The sequence below is a fragment of the Thermobia domestica genome, chromosome 9 (assembly GCF_964235325.1).
Source record: "Thermobia domestica chromosome 9, izTheDome1.hap1.1, whole genome shotgun sequence".
Lineage (NCBI taxonomy): Eukaryota > Metazoa > Arthropoda > Insecta > Zygentoma > Lepismatidae > Thermobia > Thermobia domestica.
The window spans coordinates 140543293-140559947 of record NC_137462.1 but is presented as its reverse complement, the minus strand read 5'-3'; the positions used below and the strand labels follow the sequence as shown (position 1 = coordinate 140559947).

Genomic DNA, 16655 nt, shown 5'->3' with positions numbered 1-16655 from the left:
ACAGAAGAGAAATGCCTCGATAATTATTACAGTCAGTTTTGTCGCCTTTCTTGTGAATTGGAACAATGATTGACTCTTTCCACTCTTGTGGCAATTCTTCCTTGTTCCAGATAAGGAGAATGAGTTTGTGTATCTTGTTCCACAATTTTTCGCCTCCAGCTAAAATTAACTCAGCCGAAATTTCATCTACACCCGGAGATTTGTGTTTCTTTAATTTCTTTATAGCGGCTTCCACTTCTATTCGATTAGGTTCTGGAATATACGGTTCTGCGGTGTGTATCTCCTTTTCTCCACGCACATTAGTTTTTGGCTGCGTGTTCAGCAAATCGTCAAAGAAATCTTTCCATCTATTTAAGAGGCTATCCGTATCAGTGAGAACTGTTCCGTCAGATTTCTTTAATATATAAGCACGAGGTTGATAGCCTTTCTTAAATTCGCTGATCCCCTTATACATGTCCCGAATATTTTTATTTTTACTATTATCTTCAAGTTCCTTAATTTTAGCTTTCAAAAAATCCCGTTTCTTTGTTCTAAAAGTTTTGGAAGTTTCCCGCCTGATATCTGCGAAATTTTGTGTAGTTATTTCATTCGGATTTTGTAGCCACCGTAATTTTGCCTGTTTTCTCTTCTCTGCTAGTTTAATGCATTCTTGGTCGAACCATGGTTTGTTCCTACGTATTTCCGCGTGTCTCAATTTTTCTATTGCTGAACTTTTAATGCTATCTCTAATTTCAATCCAAGTATCCTCGACACTAGTGCACTCCGAGTCTTCTAAGACCGAGAATCTATTCGAAACCTCAATCTGGTATTCCTCTCTTACCTGGCTCTCTTCTAATTTCTTTAAATTAAATCTCTCCGTTTTCGGACATTGAATATTACCTTTATTCAACGATAATCTCTCCCGTATTATCGCTACTACCAGGTAGTGATCAGTGTCACAATCAGCCCCTCTAAACGACCGGACGTCAATTATGCTAGATTGTCTTCTTCTATCTACTAAAACGTGATCAATTTGATTATGTGTTTTTCCGTCTGGTGATGTCCAAGTGTATTTATGAACGTTGCGATGTGGGAATTTTGTACTCTTCACGATTAGGTTTTTGGATGTTGCAAAGTTCACGAGTCTAACACCGTTGTCATTACTTTCCTTACGCAAACTTTCGTTCCCTATAATCGGTTTGAAAATATCCTCTCGTCCTACCTTCGCATTGAAATCCCCTAATAGAATCTTCATATGGTATCGCGGGAGTTGGTCAAATATCCGTTCCACTTCTTCGTAAAAACTATCTTTTATATCGTCACCCTTATCTTCAGTTGGAGCATGTACATTTAAAACAATAATATCACACCACCGTCCCTTAAGAGTAATAAAAGAAAGTCTGTCAGTAACAAATTCAACCCGTTTAATTGCTGGTAATATTCGTTTGTGAACGAAAAACCCTGTTCCTAACTGGTGATTTTTATTTCCTTCCCCGTAAAAGAACGTAAAATTTCCGGAATTCTCAGATCCATTTCCTTCCCACCTAACTTCCTGAACTCCTACTAAGTCCATCCTGTATTTCTCTAATTCACTCGTTACAGATTTTAACGCGCCTGCCCTATAAAGACTTCTAATATTCCATGTTCCAAATCTCATGTCCATTTTCTTTTGCTGATGTCGTGCCAAGTTATCAGTCCTTGTCCGAGGCTTTTGTGAATGTTTCTGAACAAGTACCTTTTTTACAGGATGAGGGTGTTAGCCTTACCCAAACCCCCAAGCTGGAGGACCACTCCTAGTCGTCTGTCCGCGACTGCTTATTCAGTATATTCGCAGCTAATTGAATGATCATTGTAAAATCTTGAACATTCATATGGTAAATTTAATTGTATTAGGTAGCCTGGTATTTATGATAAAATGCTTGTTCCTTGGACCAACAACTAATAGATTTTCAAATACAGAAAACGAAAACTTTGCAAACAGCGAAATATCCCGGCAGGTTATAGGCAGCTTTGCCAATCGACTACAATACGTATTATCTGAGAGTCGATTATATAAATAATGGAAGATAATAAAGCTTAGTACAAAATTTTTTTATAGTTCACGCAATGTCTATATAGTCATATAAACTTGACAGTTTTCACCGAATGTTATAAATGAAATAATGAGAATTATATCAACTCATTTTAAAATTCAACATGAACATATTTCTTATTGCATTAGAAAACAATATTTTGTTCCTCTTCACAACGAAAATATGATGACTAGGCTATTGCAATGGCTTCTAAAAGTAAACAGAAGCACTGGAAAAGAAAACGGGTATTAAATAGCTTGAGTTAGTTGGAGTGTCTAGGAGGAAAAATAAAAATATAAAACAGATATGGAAGTCCAAAATCTTTGAAGCAGAGAAAACGCTTTGGAATTTCTGGATTAAACTTCTGTACTGTATTATATACATTTCTTGTTCATAAACCCTCAAATAATTCATGCGTTCATGCGTCGGATCACAAAATTCAAGCTGAGTTTTCAGCAACAAGGATACTTCCCTTTAATGCAGATGTTTTTTACGGTATTTATGCCATGTATATAACTGACAGGCCACAAGCAGAAGAAGGCGTTCTGCGTGCAGGACACGAATAGAATTAATGAATGAAGCATTGAAAATAATCCAGAAAGTGATAAAATTTTCGATACAGACATCGTAAGTCCATCAGGAATACCCCATGAAGCATGTCATAAGGGTACCAAAGATGTGAGATCTCTATCTAAAGCAGAATCAATGAAAGCTCAGTAACATGGCCGCTAAAGAAATGGTGGTGTACTATTCAAACTGACACACCTGTGAAGGAGTTGTTGGTCAAATAAAACAACGCAGGCAATTAGCCGAAACTGTCTTTATTGACTTCTCGTTAAGGAAAAATACAGAGAAAATATTAAGAAGACTTAAGTGACGATGATGTTTTGTATCTGGCTTGCTGTGATAACTTTACTAACAGTAACAGTAAACAGAAAGAGAAATGAATTTAGTGTTGCAGTTGTAAGGGTTCGGCTCATGTAGCCTGCGCTGATGGAAATTCTATTAATGTGAGAATTGTAACTCGCTGGGTGATGATATTGTTCGTGTGTTCGAGAACTGACGAATATCCCTGCTCTCATGCATCACGAACCGGCGAATGTGCAAAATGTGATATGTCGAGTTTTCGGTCGCTGTTTGTATTGAAACAACTTGTAATTTGTTCTTACAACGTGTGAAGCTTCCATTATATTTAGCTTGAATACTTTTTTCAGCAACAGGCAGGTAACCCAAAATTTAAAATTTCAACGTCATAGTTTTGTCGAGATCAAGACTTTGCACATTCACCGGTTCGAGAAAACATCTATGATATATCAAACTAAAACATATTCAAAAGCTTATACAAAATATTTTTAAAAATGGCATGATAATATTTTAAAGATTGAAGAATGTATCAGTAGTGTTTTTCTGAGGTGCTGTAATGGATGTTTATTTAAATAAACCAAACTAAAGGTAAAAAGTCCAGCTTCCATTAGAAAGTAAACGTTGGCTACTTGGCAATTGCCAAGGGCTCGAAGCCCTAGGGGCCCTGCAGGGATCACGAGGCACTGAACCGTAGGCCTTGGTCGAATTTTCGCGATCCCAAATGCTTTCTTGAGTCTTCCTACCAAAAAGGTTGCGGAAGCGTAAGTTCGTTTTTCCGAAAGAAGTCTTCTCTGGTCCCCCTTGCTTATACTCGTATCAGTACGACCCCGTCCCGTGAGCCAGTAAAACTTCGTACTTAACGAAAGCCCACTCTAGTCCGTAACAGCCCCCTGCGCTTTCAGCTGTTATCTCAAGATGTCTCACTCGTTCTGTCACCGATATATATAATAGGGGTCTTTAAGGACCCGCGCCAAGGGCCCTTAACTTGGCCAATCCGACACTGGTTTCAGCCTATCCCACATATTGTTTTAACCACCTCCGGTGGTGGGCATGTTGAGACATTATACATGGCGATACTAACCAAACTATTTACTAATTAATACAAAGCATATTCAAGTTTTATTTATTTTTTATTTTTATTTATTTATTATTTAAGAAAGTCCAATGCCACTCACATTTCAAACATTTTTCTTGGACCTATATTTGAAATGTGATTAATAAAAAAAAAGTATGTATCACCTGCGGTCTCCCTTATTAAACTGCGTTAGGGCATTATAAAACTACAGTATTATGATGACGTGAAAAATAATAAAGAACAAAAATAATAAAACTAGAAGAAGATTTTTACCTACTGGGTCATTTTGTCCTTCTGTAAGAGCCATTACAATTTTTAAGTCAACGGCATGGACGCATTCTTGTGTTATTTCATCCCATGTATAAAGCCTGAAACATATAAATCATATATTATAGATTTTTTATGATATGTGCTGTCATAACTAAAAGTGAATCGATTATATGATATGAGTTATACATATGAAACCTTTATTAAATTGAAGAAACGAAACTCTTCATGATACACTTTCGCAGTTCCTTTTCCTCCCCTCAAAATTCCTCCTAACCTCTTTGAGAAACCTTTACAAAATTTGACATGAACATATTATTGAGGAATGGTGGCCGAAAGACTGCACCATAATACTTAAGGATGATAAATCTCTGCGCCATCTTGGTTCATCACCCCATTTATTTATATGGAAAAGTTTTTCTTCCTTTTGAAATAAACTTGGATTTTAATTGTTTGATTTCACCAGTTTGTCTTCAAATATATTTAAATGTTCTTTACTCCGTGAGGATTATATTGTGATATATACATAGTTTTTAAAGTAATTTGTGCGTAACTGTTACGACTGTTGTGTATCATTATTGGAAGAAGACAAATAACTATAGATACAGTACGTTCAGGCCCGTGTTTATGTATTTTGTGCCCCTGTGCTCTAAATATTTGCCTCCCCCCCTCCCGCAAAACTTGTCTCAAGCAAGGAAATAAGCCGTGATTTTGCAAACATACCAGTTCTTGTTGAGAAGCACAAGTTACAGAAGTTACAACGTAATTTTAAATGGCCTAATTCTCTCAATGATGATTATGGTGTGGTGATAGATGAACCATAATAGGTAGAAATACGAAATTTTAATATGTTTTAAAGCTCCCAGAGAAATGATCCAAACGACCTGTTCCAGGTCCTTAGGTCACACCTGAGCTGAGATACGGGTGCAAAGTCCCATAAGAATAGCATGGAGGCATTTTAAAAATAATCCAAAACGACCAATATTAGAGTTGAATTCATAGTTTTTGAAGACACTGAGACGAATAGTAACAGTTTTAATCCAATTTAACTTCAAGGTTACACTCCACTTCCGAGGGAAGGAGCGAGATATTAAAAGAAATCGAAAACGACAGATATTAGTGTTGAATTCATAGTTTTCGAGGTCACTGAGTTTAACGGTATCAATTTTCATGATGTTCAAGTTCATCCTCACCCCTTGGGGTGGGGGTGGAAGAGAGTGACTTTTTAAAATAATCAGATAAGCTAGCTAATTAGTAACTACTGTAATTGCAGTGAATTAAACACATTAACATATTTTGTCGCGCTTCCACGGGACTCAGCGGGTTCCTAGTTTTAAATATTACTTTATTGTAAATCTTTAAAACAAAAATCCAAAATTTTGCCGCTGCCTAAATTCTGCCACCCTGTGCTCGAGAACAGAATAGCACTTACCTAAATACGGGCCTGAGTACGCTACTTAACTTTACTTTGCAAGTACTATATATATATATATATATAATCAGAATAAAAAACTACCAATCGTTATTGCCTGTAAATGGTATACTTTTAAATGCCATAAAGATTTATTTTTCTCAAAAACTACGCATCATGAGAATTTACCCTCAATCATCTCATTTTGTATAGTTCAATGTTACCTATCAATTCATGTGCATCTCATTTCTGTGCAACAAATATTAATTGAAATTTAAAAGTTAATTATAAATTTGGGATCTACCTTATAAATCGTAGTTTGTACTATCATTTTACTAATTTCATAACCAAAAGTTTGAGAGTATATTTCATTATCAGTTTCATCTTAGTATGTGGAATGGTTATTCTACAGCATGAATTTTTAGGTTTTTTAAAAAATTGCCTTTTCTTTCTTGTTTTGTTCAAATCAATTAGGACTACCGATTAATATATGTCTTACCTTTGGGCATTTTTTTTCGATAAACGCTAATAATATTTTCAAGTTGTTATTAATCAAACTTAATTTACTCAATGTACAACTTATGTAGACGAAACGAAGAACAATTAAGTAGACTTGAAGATGAAACCAATAATATCAAACAATTACATTTTTTTCTTCCATTTCAAACAAAAAAGAAGAAACTATCTCGTATAAATCAATGGGTTGATTAAAATAGTAAGAATTGACATGTATTAAATAGCTGCAATATTCGAATGTAAGTATTGTAATATTTGATGTCGAATCTAACCGTTAGTTCAATATTTTAACACGGGTAAACACTATTTTTCAGCAGAAGCGGTGTTAGGTGAGCGCGGGGCCTAGTGCCAATAATGACCCAGCGGGACCAGAGTACTGGTAAAAAATCGTCGAACGTGGAATTCAAAATTTATCTATGATATATATATATATATATATATATATATATATATATATATATATATATATATATATATATATATATATATAATGTGTATGTGCGATGTGCTTTTGTATCTACTTGGACGAAAATCTCAGACGCGGGGCCTGGGGCGGAACACATTGCCCATCCCCAAAATCCGCTTCTGTCTCTCAGGCATAGTAAATGGAAGTTATATGAGTATTAGGAGTATTAGTAAACATTTTGGAGTTATGTAGACATTTTGGTTGACTAATCGTTTATTCGATGGTTTTCATGGGTTATAATCATTTGTACAACTTACATTTATTTAATTTTCGGAAATCTGTTAGCAACTCGCGAGGGAATTAGATCTATGGATTTCGTGCATTATGAATTTTGTGCTTTATTATACTTCGTAATGTTTATAAAATCTAAAATCAATATTAAACTCTTAAGTTCCATTTTCACATTAAAGTTTGGTTGGGAATGTAGCGGATAATATATCTAAATTATAATCAATGTTTAATGTAGAATTCGAAGGAGGAAACTTCAAAATTTGTTGTTTCGTCGAGTGTAACGTCAATCGCTCAGAAGGGAGAAAACTCATGAAACAGATTTGTTTGATACAACGGAGTATGATACCAAAGTTTATTGGATTTATTTCTGAACAGGGTCTATATTTTTGTGTGATAGCATATGGAGAATCTAACATGTTCTTAAGGATGGCTTTGAGTGATCTGCTTGATGAATTTAACATTAGCTAATTGTAATTTGATCTGCATGTACATTGCTGGTATACTCGCTCACTTCAACTTCATATTTCAAAAGCTATTACTATCTAGTTAGTTGTCATAGTTATATACAAAACATAAGATAAACTGGAATATGTCTTACCTAAATACCTAAGAAATTTGCAAATATTTTCACACATTTGTTGTAGTAAGGAAAATCATATTTCGGGCAATATCTTTTATTAAAAAAATATTGACTATCAATATTCCTACGTAAATGAATTTGTGTGATTTGGTCCATTAGCATAATGTGATTCAATTGAGAAAGGAAGAAAGGAAGTTTTTAGTAGTACAAATATATTTTCCTTATTTGTGTTCAGTTTCACCTTGCAGATCTAAATCAGAAAGAAAAACGAGGAAACAGGTCAATTAAAAACTTGTCAGCCGTTTCTTCAGAATCTATTCAAGAGAATTCAGAAAAATAACTCATATGCTAGTGTTCAAAATCATCAACATTGACAATGAACCTGTCATGAAAATGTATTAAGATGCTACCAGATGATTTCGAACAAAACCAATGTAATTACTGACAAAAGGTAACAGAAACTGGACTGTTCCATGATAAATGTTCAATATACCTGCGTATAAATCAAGATCACATACAGACATAAATAAATAAATAAGTAAATAAATAATACAATAAGAATGGTGGAGAGTTGTTTTTAAAAAAATGATTACGAAGACCTACAGCAAATATATTGAGTGTGTACTTGAGAATTCCAGAATGAGAGTTAACTTGCAAATATTCTTCTTTCCCCTGTGTACTATTTTATTTTGAAGAATAAAATTGAATAATCGACAAGTAGACCTATAGACAATTTTGGAAAAGATGAAATAACATGCGAAGATACTAAAAAATTATTAACTATAATTATGCAATATTTGTGATTGTTATATTCATGAAAATAATTCCTTATACGCACCTTGTGTAATATTGATTATGATGACAAACAAAACTTAACACATTCTATTCCATATCTTTCAACGAACATTATATATTCCATATCTTTAATCATTATATATTTTTTGCGTTATATATAATATGATGTATTACTACGTAGTAAGTGCAATCTTACCTCATTCGTTGCAAATTAAAACCGATGTCTTATAACAGTTCTATATTTTGTTATCCTCAAGTACAATCGTGTCGGGAGAAGATGCAAGATTCTTCCTTTGTTTCAACCCGAGAGGATTTCTTTTAAGGTGAAAATACCCTTTAAAAGGTTTTGTAGCACACAAACGTTTCATCAGGCACTTTACCTTTTACACTTACAACGCCTATCCTTCCCTTCTCCTTCACAGTGCATCCTTTCATCATTACACTGAATATCAAGGAAACAGTTTTCTTCATATTTTCTTACTGTAAAATCAAGTAATACATTATTTTAATGGAAACATTTTAAATCGATTAATTTGAACTTTACTCTGTTTTTGAAAACAGTATATTTATTTGCTCTTGGGAACAAATTTATAAAATTTGCGAAATATGAAACAAACAAATATAACCAAATATTAATTTTCTTAATTTTAGATTCTTGGTTTCAATTAAAATCTCTACTTTCAGTGTAAAATATAAATAAGATTGTTTCGTAGCATGCTCTTAAAAACTACTTTCATGGTGCAGGAAATAACATATAGTTTTCTAAGTATGGAACCAGTAATTTTCATATATATATATATATATATATATATATATATATATATATATATATATATATATATATATATATATATATATATATATATATAGACTGCACCTTGCATTACTTTGCATCATGTATATATGTTGTTAATCACTGTCTAACTTAACCGAAAGTTTTGCTAGTCTTATTGTTAGGAACACAGAATATGGAAAAATTATCTAGGTTACTTTTTAATGACAAATCTAAGTAACTGCAAAATAGGTATAACTAAAGTAATATATACTTTTCATCATTTTTTACACTAGGCTATATTATACTAAGGAGGCATTGGATTTTCAGGATTTACACTGTATCACTTATTGTATGCTGGCATCATACCTTTAAAATATGTAGAGATGAATTGCATTAGATCTTGAGCAGATAAGTGCATTAGATTTAGGATCTAGAAATTGATTGTATAAACTTATTTCCTTCCAAAAGCTTCCCTCAATCTTCCCATCTATGTTTCTAATGTACTGGGCAAATAGTTTACTAATGAAAAGATGGAGTACATTATTTGTAGGCTTTCAAGGTGAAGATTTTGTGTTTCAATTCATGAACATTTTAATATGTAAGTGACTCATTAAATTTTAGCACTAGATTATGAAGAATGATTGAAATATGCTACTGCAAATTCTCACACTCTGTACTTTGCGAGAAAGTTTTATGGTCCATTAGTGTATAGCTAACATATTTAAAATAAATAACATGTTCTGCATTTGCCTATTCTATAGTAAAAACCTCTATCACAGAACATGATGATTCATTCGAAAATTTTCTGTGTACACATTTATGCGTATTTTTCCTTCTAATTAATGTTGTTTGTATTTTAAGTATGAAAAATCAAATTACACTGGTGTACATATAGGGGAAACCGTGGTATTCGCGAACATTGAGGTAATGCCGAACACCCAAGTTTACGCCCAAGGAAGCTTGTTAGAAAACAGACGATTTTGCTGCACGCTAGCGGAGAGACGTGGAAAAGTGTAGCAAAAATTTTTGTGGCAGTCAGTTGAATGGATTGCCAGGAAGAAGACGTTTTGTTGTTTTTGTTGATTCACTTATAACGTTATTTCAACAATGTGGGCAAGAAATGTTAGCTTTTATCTACATTGTTACATATATGGCTATATATTCCCCTATATTTGAGCATTAGTTCTTTGTAATCTCACTAGCCTGTATGCAGTCAACAATTAGTTTCAACTATAACAATAAAATGGTGTCTCATGGTGAAATGACAGTCAGAATGTTTGTCATTATCCCGGAGGTTCGGGATCGACCCATGGTGTGAAATAAATTATCAAAAAATTTTAAATATTTTTTTTTATTGAAAAGTAAGTAAGAAGTTAATGAAATTGGTTTGGGAAATAGATCATGTCTTGGTAATAAGCATTATTAGCTTTATTAGTTAGAATTGTTTGCTATATTTATTATTTGCTATATTCATTAGTTACCGGTATGTCTGTAATTATAATTATTATTAAAGATTTAAAAATTAAATTACGGTATATTTTAATGTGTTTTAATGCATTTCCCTGTTTTGTAAAGGAAAGTTTAAAGTAAACAGTATGTTCGGGATTACCCTGAACACTGGGGCAATCCCGAACATAAGTACATTTTTAAAACATCTCACTGATTTGTTGAAAAATGTTACTTTTGATTTTCCTCTGCACTTTAGTAAACAGGAAAAACTCCAAGCTTTCTATACACAAGAAACCTTAATTTTATCTCCAAAAACAAAACCGTTATTTATAATCAAAGCTTAGGTGATCATGAATACCCCGGTCTCCCCTAATGAAAACTTTTTATAGCAATTTGTTTTAATGAATAATAACGTACGTACGTAATGCATTAAAATATTTTACTGCAATTTAGAAATTAACATTCTTTGTTGCCAGGAACGTACATAGGGGGTGGGTTCGGATCTCTCCGTAATCCCGACTTTTCTGTAAATTTATTATAAAGTTGGGGTTGACTACAAATTTTAATATAATTCTTCCTCATATTGAATTCAGTCTCCTCGAAATTGTTTGGCTCCTGTCGAAACAATTTCCTGTGTACGGGCCTGTTTGTTGCTTACTTGGTTGATTCGAAATTTAACTTCCAGTTCAGCACTAACACTAAATGATGCGTAGATCTACAGCTTAATGTAGTATTCAAACCGTGCAAAGTCCCACTGGAAACGAAAGCTGGATCTCCCGCGCCTAAGGAAAGGATGACAATTATGCGACATTTAAAGTTATGCCAGATCTATACAAGTGTTGCCATATTTTAAATTTCATATTCTCATGTTAATTTCACAGTATTTAACTTGCATCCTTATGTTAACCAATGAAGTTATATCTAAAGTGTTGAACGACAATAGAGTGGAGGTGACTTGCTTCCAGCTAGCGGCTAGAGAGATCCTGTAACGTTTCCCTGTTCGTGTAAGTTATGTCAAAGTTTAGTCCAAAATTGGCTGCAATACCTGAAATGTTATCTTAACAATTTTAATTTAATTTTAAATAGCCACCAATAAGTTTGTTTCTATCTACGGATAAGAGCTCATTCTAACTTTTTACTCCTCTTACCATTTGCTTGTTATTAACTTATATTTACCATCATTAAATCATAGATAACTACAGAAAGTAAATAGGCCATTCAAATAGTTCTGAGCAAGTTAAAGAAAAAATGGAATGTGCTGAGATCTGACGATTGCAGCTCCTCCAAACGGCATTATTATGAACTAAATAAAGCCAGTAGTCAATAATGACTAACCTGCAAATTGAAACATACTTTTGTACTCATTATTTTGTTTGTCAATTCCATATTTTAAAAATGTTTTGTTCTCTGTTTCACTAGTTATTACTGTACTATGTATAAATAAAGTTCTGTTAAGTAACCCTTATTAACTTAGTTCTATTAAAATACTATTGTAATTTCCAATTAAATATGCACTTTCCATGAAAATGTGCTTTCAATCAGTTAATCAAGTTAATGTTTTGTGTTAAAAACAAAGGAAATCTACTTAAAATTAGTTGTTTTAGATAGAACTAACATATATTACCCGTTTCGCTGGGTTGAAACGAAACTTTAACCCCTTCGGGATCCTATGGTACAATTTGTACCATATGCACTTTTCATGGTACATTGCGTTATTTCTCTTCTATTTGAGCTTTTTCTTCCGGTTTTTTTTGTTTTCCAAGTCCAGAGGCCTTGCAGAAGACATTACCTATGGTTTCAGACCGTCCTGCGTACAGACATAGGAGGTGATGACGTCATAAGTCAAAAATTTCTTTTCTCATTTTCTAAGCGTATGTTCAATATTTTTTCACGGGCTTATTTTTCTACGTAGAAGATTGAAATTTTGCACAAACATTCAGTCCACGGAGTAGTATGTACCAGATTTTTTGTTCCGATGTCAGTGCTAAAACAGGGGGGAACCAGAGGGGCAAAGGGGTAAAAATAGAGATTTTTTAATCCCAAAAATCCCGTTTTTCGTCATTTTCCCGCCTTACATACATGATAGGACCACGTGAGTCATACCGTCTGAAAGGCAGTTCCATTCTGAAGAGAACGACGGTCGAATTATTATCCTAGGGTAATTAGGGATGTCTCAGGGAATTTTTAAAAAATATACTTCTATATAGGGTAATATGGGGCATTGTCGGTGTATATATTTTTGGCGGGCTTATTTTTGAACGTAGAAGATTGAAATTTTGCACAAACATTCAGTCCACGGAGTAGTATTTACCAGATTTTTTGTTCCGATGTCAGTGCTAAAACAGGGGGGAACCAGAGGGGCAAAGGGGTAAAAATAGGGATTTTTTTACCTCAAAAATCCCGTTTTTCGTCATTTTCCCGCCTTACATACATGATAGGACCACGTGAGTCATACCGTCTGAAAGGCAGTTCCATTCTGAAGAGAACGACGGTCGAATTATTATTCTAGGGTAATTAGGGCCGTCTCAGTGAATTTTTATCCAAATATACTTCTGTATAGGGTAAAAGTGGGGCATGGTAGGGAATTTTTTTCTGGCGGGCCTATTTTTTCACGTAGAAGATTGAAATTTTGCACAAACATTCAGTCCACCGAGTAGTATTTACCAGAAGTTTTTTTCGATTTCTGCCTAAAAACAGGGGGGTCCAGAGGGGCAAAAGTTGAAAAAAGGGAAAATTTGCCCCAAAAAATCCCTTTTATCAGGAATTTTTCCGCCTTAGATACATGATGAAGACATGTGAATGGTACCGCCTGAAAGACAGTTCTATTCTGAAGAGAATGATTGGCGGATTATAGTCCTAGGGTAATTAGGGATGTCTCAGGATTTTTTTCCCCTGAGATCATAGTGTTTTATGGTACTTTGGGGCATTGTGGGAATTTTTGATAAAAATTCTCTCGCCCTTACTATTCAAGATAGAAACTTGAAATTTGGCACACACATTCAGCATACCAAGTACTATTTATCAGATTTTTTTATGGCTACGATCACACAGGGGGGTCCAGGGGGGCCAAAGTTCGAGAAAAAACATTTTCCCTCTGAAATTCTCATTTTGACATTTTTTCCCGCTTCTGGTATATGGTATGAGCATGCAAGTGGTACCATTCGAAAGCCAGCTCTATTCTGAAGAGAATGAGGTATGAACCATGATCCTAGGATAAATATTGACGATTGATGACCCGCCAAAGAGAATGATTGGCGGATTATAGTCCTAGGGTAATTAGGGATGTCTCAGGATTTTTTTCCCCTGAGATCATAGTGTTTTATGGTACTTTGGGGCATTGTGGGAATTTTTGATAAAAATTCTCTCGCCCTTACTATTCAAGATAGAAACTTGAAATTTGGCACACACATTCAGTATACCAAGTACTATTTATCAGATTTTTTTTATGGCTACGATCACACAGGGGGGGTCCAGGGGGGCCAAAGTTCGAGAAAAAAAATTTTCCCTCTGAAATTTTCACTTTGACATTTTTTCCCGCTTCTGGTATATGGTATGAGCATGCAAGTGGTACCATTCGAAAGCCAGCTCTATTCTGAAGAGAATGAGGTATGAACCATGATCCTAGGATAAATATTGACGATACAGTAGCTGCTTGACTGAAAGTCTAAAAAATAGCCCAAAAAGCCAGGATCCGGAAAGGGTTAAATGCACAACTCCGTATCTTACGTGTTTAGTATGACCGTTCATCTCAGTGACCCCCCAAAATGTGGATTCAGCACTAATATCGGTCATTTTCAATCATTTTTAAAAATCTCTTTCCCCCTCCCCCAAGTTGCAAGGTTGATTTTGAATTTAAACGGGATCGAAAGTATCACTGTTCATCTAAGCGACCCAGAAAACTATAAATTCAACTCTAATAGTGGCCATTTTCGATCATTTATATATATCTTTTTCCCTCTTTTTTTCCCTCTCTCCCAAGTGGCTGATTTTAGATTTAAACCGGATCGGAAATGTCACTGTTCATCTGAATGATCCCTAAAATTATGGATTAGACACTAATATTGGTCATTTTCGATTATCCCCCCCTCCTCTGTGCTGTGGCACACGGCATCAGAATTGTCACTGTTAATCTCAGCTACTCCTAAAACTATGGATTGGACACTAATATTAGTCATTTTCGATCGTTTTTAAATGTTTATCCCCATTCCCTACGTTGTACCCTCCCCTTCCCCAACTATCAGGGCTGAACATGGATTGAAACAGCATCAGAAGTGTCACTGTTTCTCTCATCGACCCCGAAAACTATGGATTCAATACTAATACCGGTCATTTTTAATCATTTTAAAATTTCTTTCCCTCTCCCCACTAGGTATATATAGTTTCCCTCCTCCTCCTCCGTGCTGCAGCACACGGCATCAGGATTGTCACTGTTAATCTCAGCTCCTCCTAAAACTCTGGATTCTATACTAATATTAGTCATTTTCGATCATTTTTAAATGTTTATCCCCTCCCCTACGTTGTACTCTCCCCCACCCCAACTATCAGGGCTGAAATTTGATTGAAACAGCATCAGAAGTGTCACTGTTTCTCTCATCGACCTCGAAAACTATGGATTCAACACCAGTATCGGTCATTTTTGATCATTTTAAAATTTATCTCCCCCTTCCCCTCCCCCTCCCCTACGTTGCATCATCAAAGTGAATAGCCTAAGTAATCCCTGCCCCCAAGCTCATGTATGTTGAAAATTTGATTGAGATCGGTTGGATAGTTCAAGAGTTATTAAGTTACAAAAATGGTCACTTTCAGTCTTATATAAATTGATTTTTATATATATCTCCCTCCTTCTCCTCCCCTACGTTACTCCTTCAAATTTAAATCATATAAACGATCGCAGGCCTGAACCTCATCTATGTTGAAAATTTGATCAAGATCGGTCGAGTGGTTCAAGAGTTAAGTACTATTTATTTTGTTATACCCCCTCCCTCTCCCACAACCCCTCAGTTCTACCATCAAAGTGAATAGCCTAAAACTGGCCCAGCCTCGAACCTCATCCATGTTACAAATTTGATTGAGATCGGTCGGGCGGTTCAGGAGATTTAGTGTCACAAACATAGTGATTTTCAATTTTACATATATAGATTGTTTGTACTTTCACTATTATAAGTGAAGAATGAAATTATGTCAAATTTATCCTATTTTCATTAATTAAGTTTAATATGCCAGATGTCATACCATGTACGATGTGTCAAATTTAGTACCATTATTTCAGGTATTGCATCACTATTCCATTCCCACTTTATGGAAGTTTCTGGCTTGTTCAAGTCAAATTTAGATTTAAATAATTTCGTTCTCTTACTTCTTTTCCATAATAACATGTTTCCTCCTTATTATGGGATTCCGCTACGTTTTCCAAAATTTTTTCTTATGTTTTGTAAATAGCACCTTAGCAATAAACAATTGGTGCTGCCAAAGTTTTCTTTTCTTCTTCTTCTTCTTCTTCTTTTTTTTATATATACATAGGGCTTAATCTTCATACAATTTCTTCAAATCTCATAGTTTCTTAGGTATACGCTTCGAAATAGGTATTAGTTATATGACTATTAGTATATTTCGTATATCCACCAGCAAATTTTAGAATATCCGCTGGTGAATATTCTAAATGTTCCAAAAGTATATAATTATGCAATATTCGTAAAGGCTTATGCGAATTCTTCCTTTGTCAAACTTTCGTAAACAAGTAGATTCCGTCATTTTTATCTAGTTTTGCCAGAGCTTACGTTTTCACTTAAATTTTAGATTTTTCTGTCACATTTTGTATTAAATATCATATATCGTTTTTTTTTTAAATCCCGTTTTCTTTAAAAAATCGGGAAACCCTACATAGAGCCTCGGTGCTTAAAAGAAAGGAAAAAAACGGAAGCAACAACTATGGACTAATGACAAGATTTAGGTGTTAGACCAGGCTTAATTTCGCCCGCTTTAATAAAGACATTTGAATTTGAAGTAAGATAAATTAATAAAATTAATCTGACTTCTTGAAAATATCGATAGGCTATAAGTACTGTTTATAGCCTATAGCCTGTTTATAGCCTGTTTATAGCCTAGTACTGTTTTGTTTATAGTACTGTAAAATTTAGAACCAATGATATTACAGTGAGTAAATTGTATTTCTTTT

At 34.3% G+C, this 16655-nt stretch overlaps 1 protein-coding gene across 4 annotated transcripts in view; it reads right to left on the bottom strand.

Annotated features, from left to right (window-relative positions):
• The window catches only part of LOC145694159 (uncharacterized), an 87897-nt gene that overhangs the window by 23263 nt on the left and 47979 nt on the right, over positions 1 to 16655 (bottom strand). For 3 of the 4 annotated variants that reach the window (XM_081770270.1, XM_081770269.1, XM_081770271.1), the window contains 2 exons: positions 8637 to 8736; positions 4264 to 4358 (listed from right to left, as the gene is read on the bottom strand). In XM_081770270.1, the coding sequence (XP_081626396.1) occupies positions 4264 to 4358; positions 8637 to 8736 (195 nt within the window). Of the gene's footprint in view, positions 1 to 4263; positions 4359 to 8636; positions 8737 to 9397; positions 9551 to 16655 lie in introns of all 4 variants that reach the window. The other variant, XM_081770272.1, reaches the window with a different exon arrangement.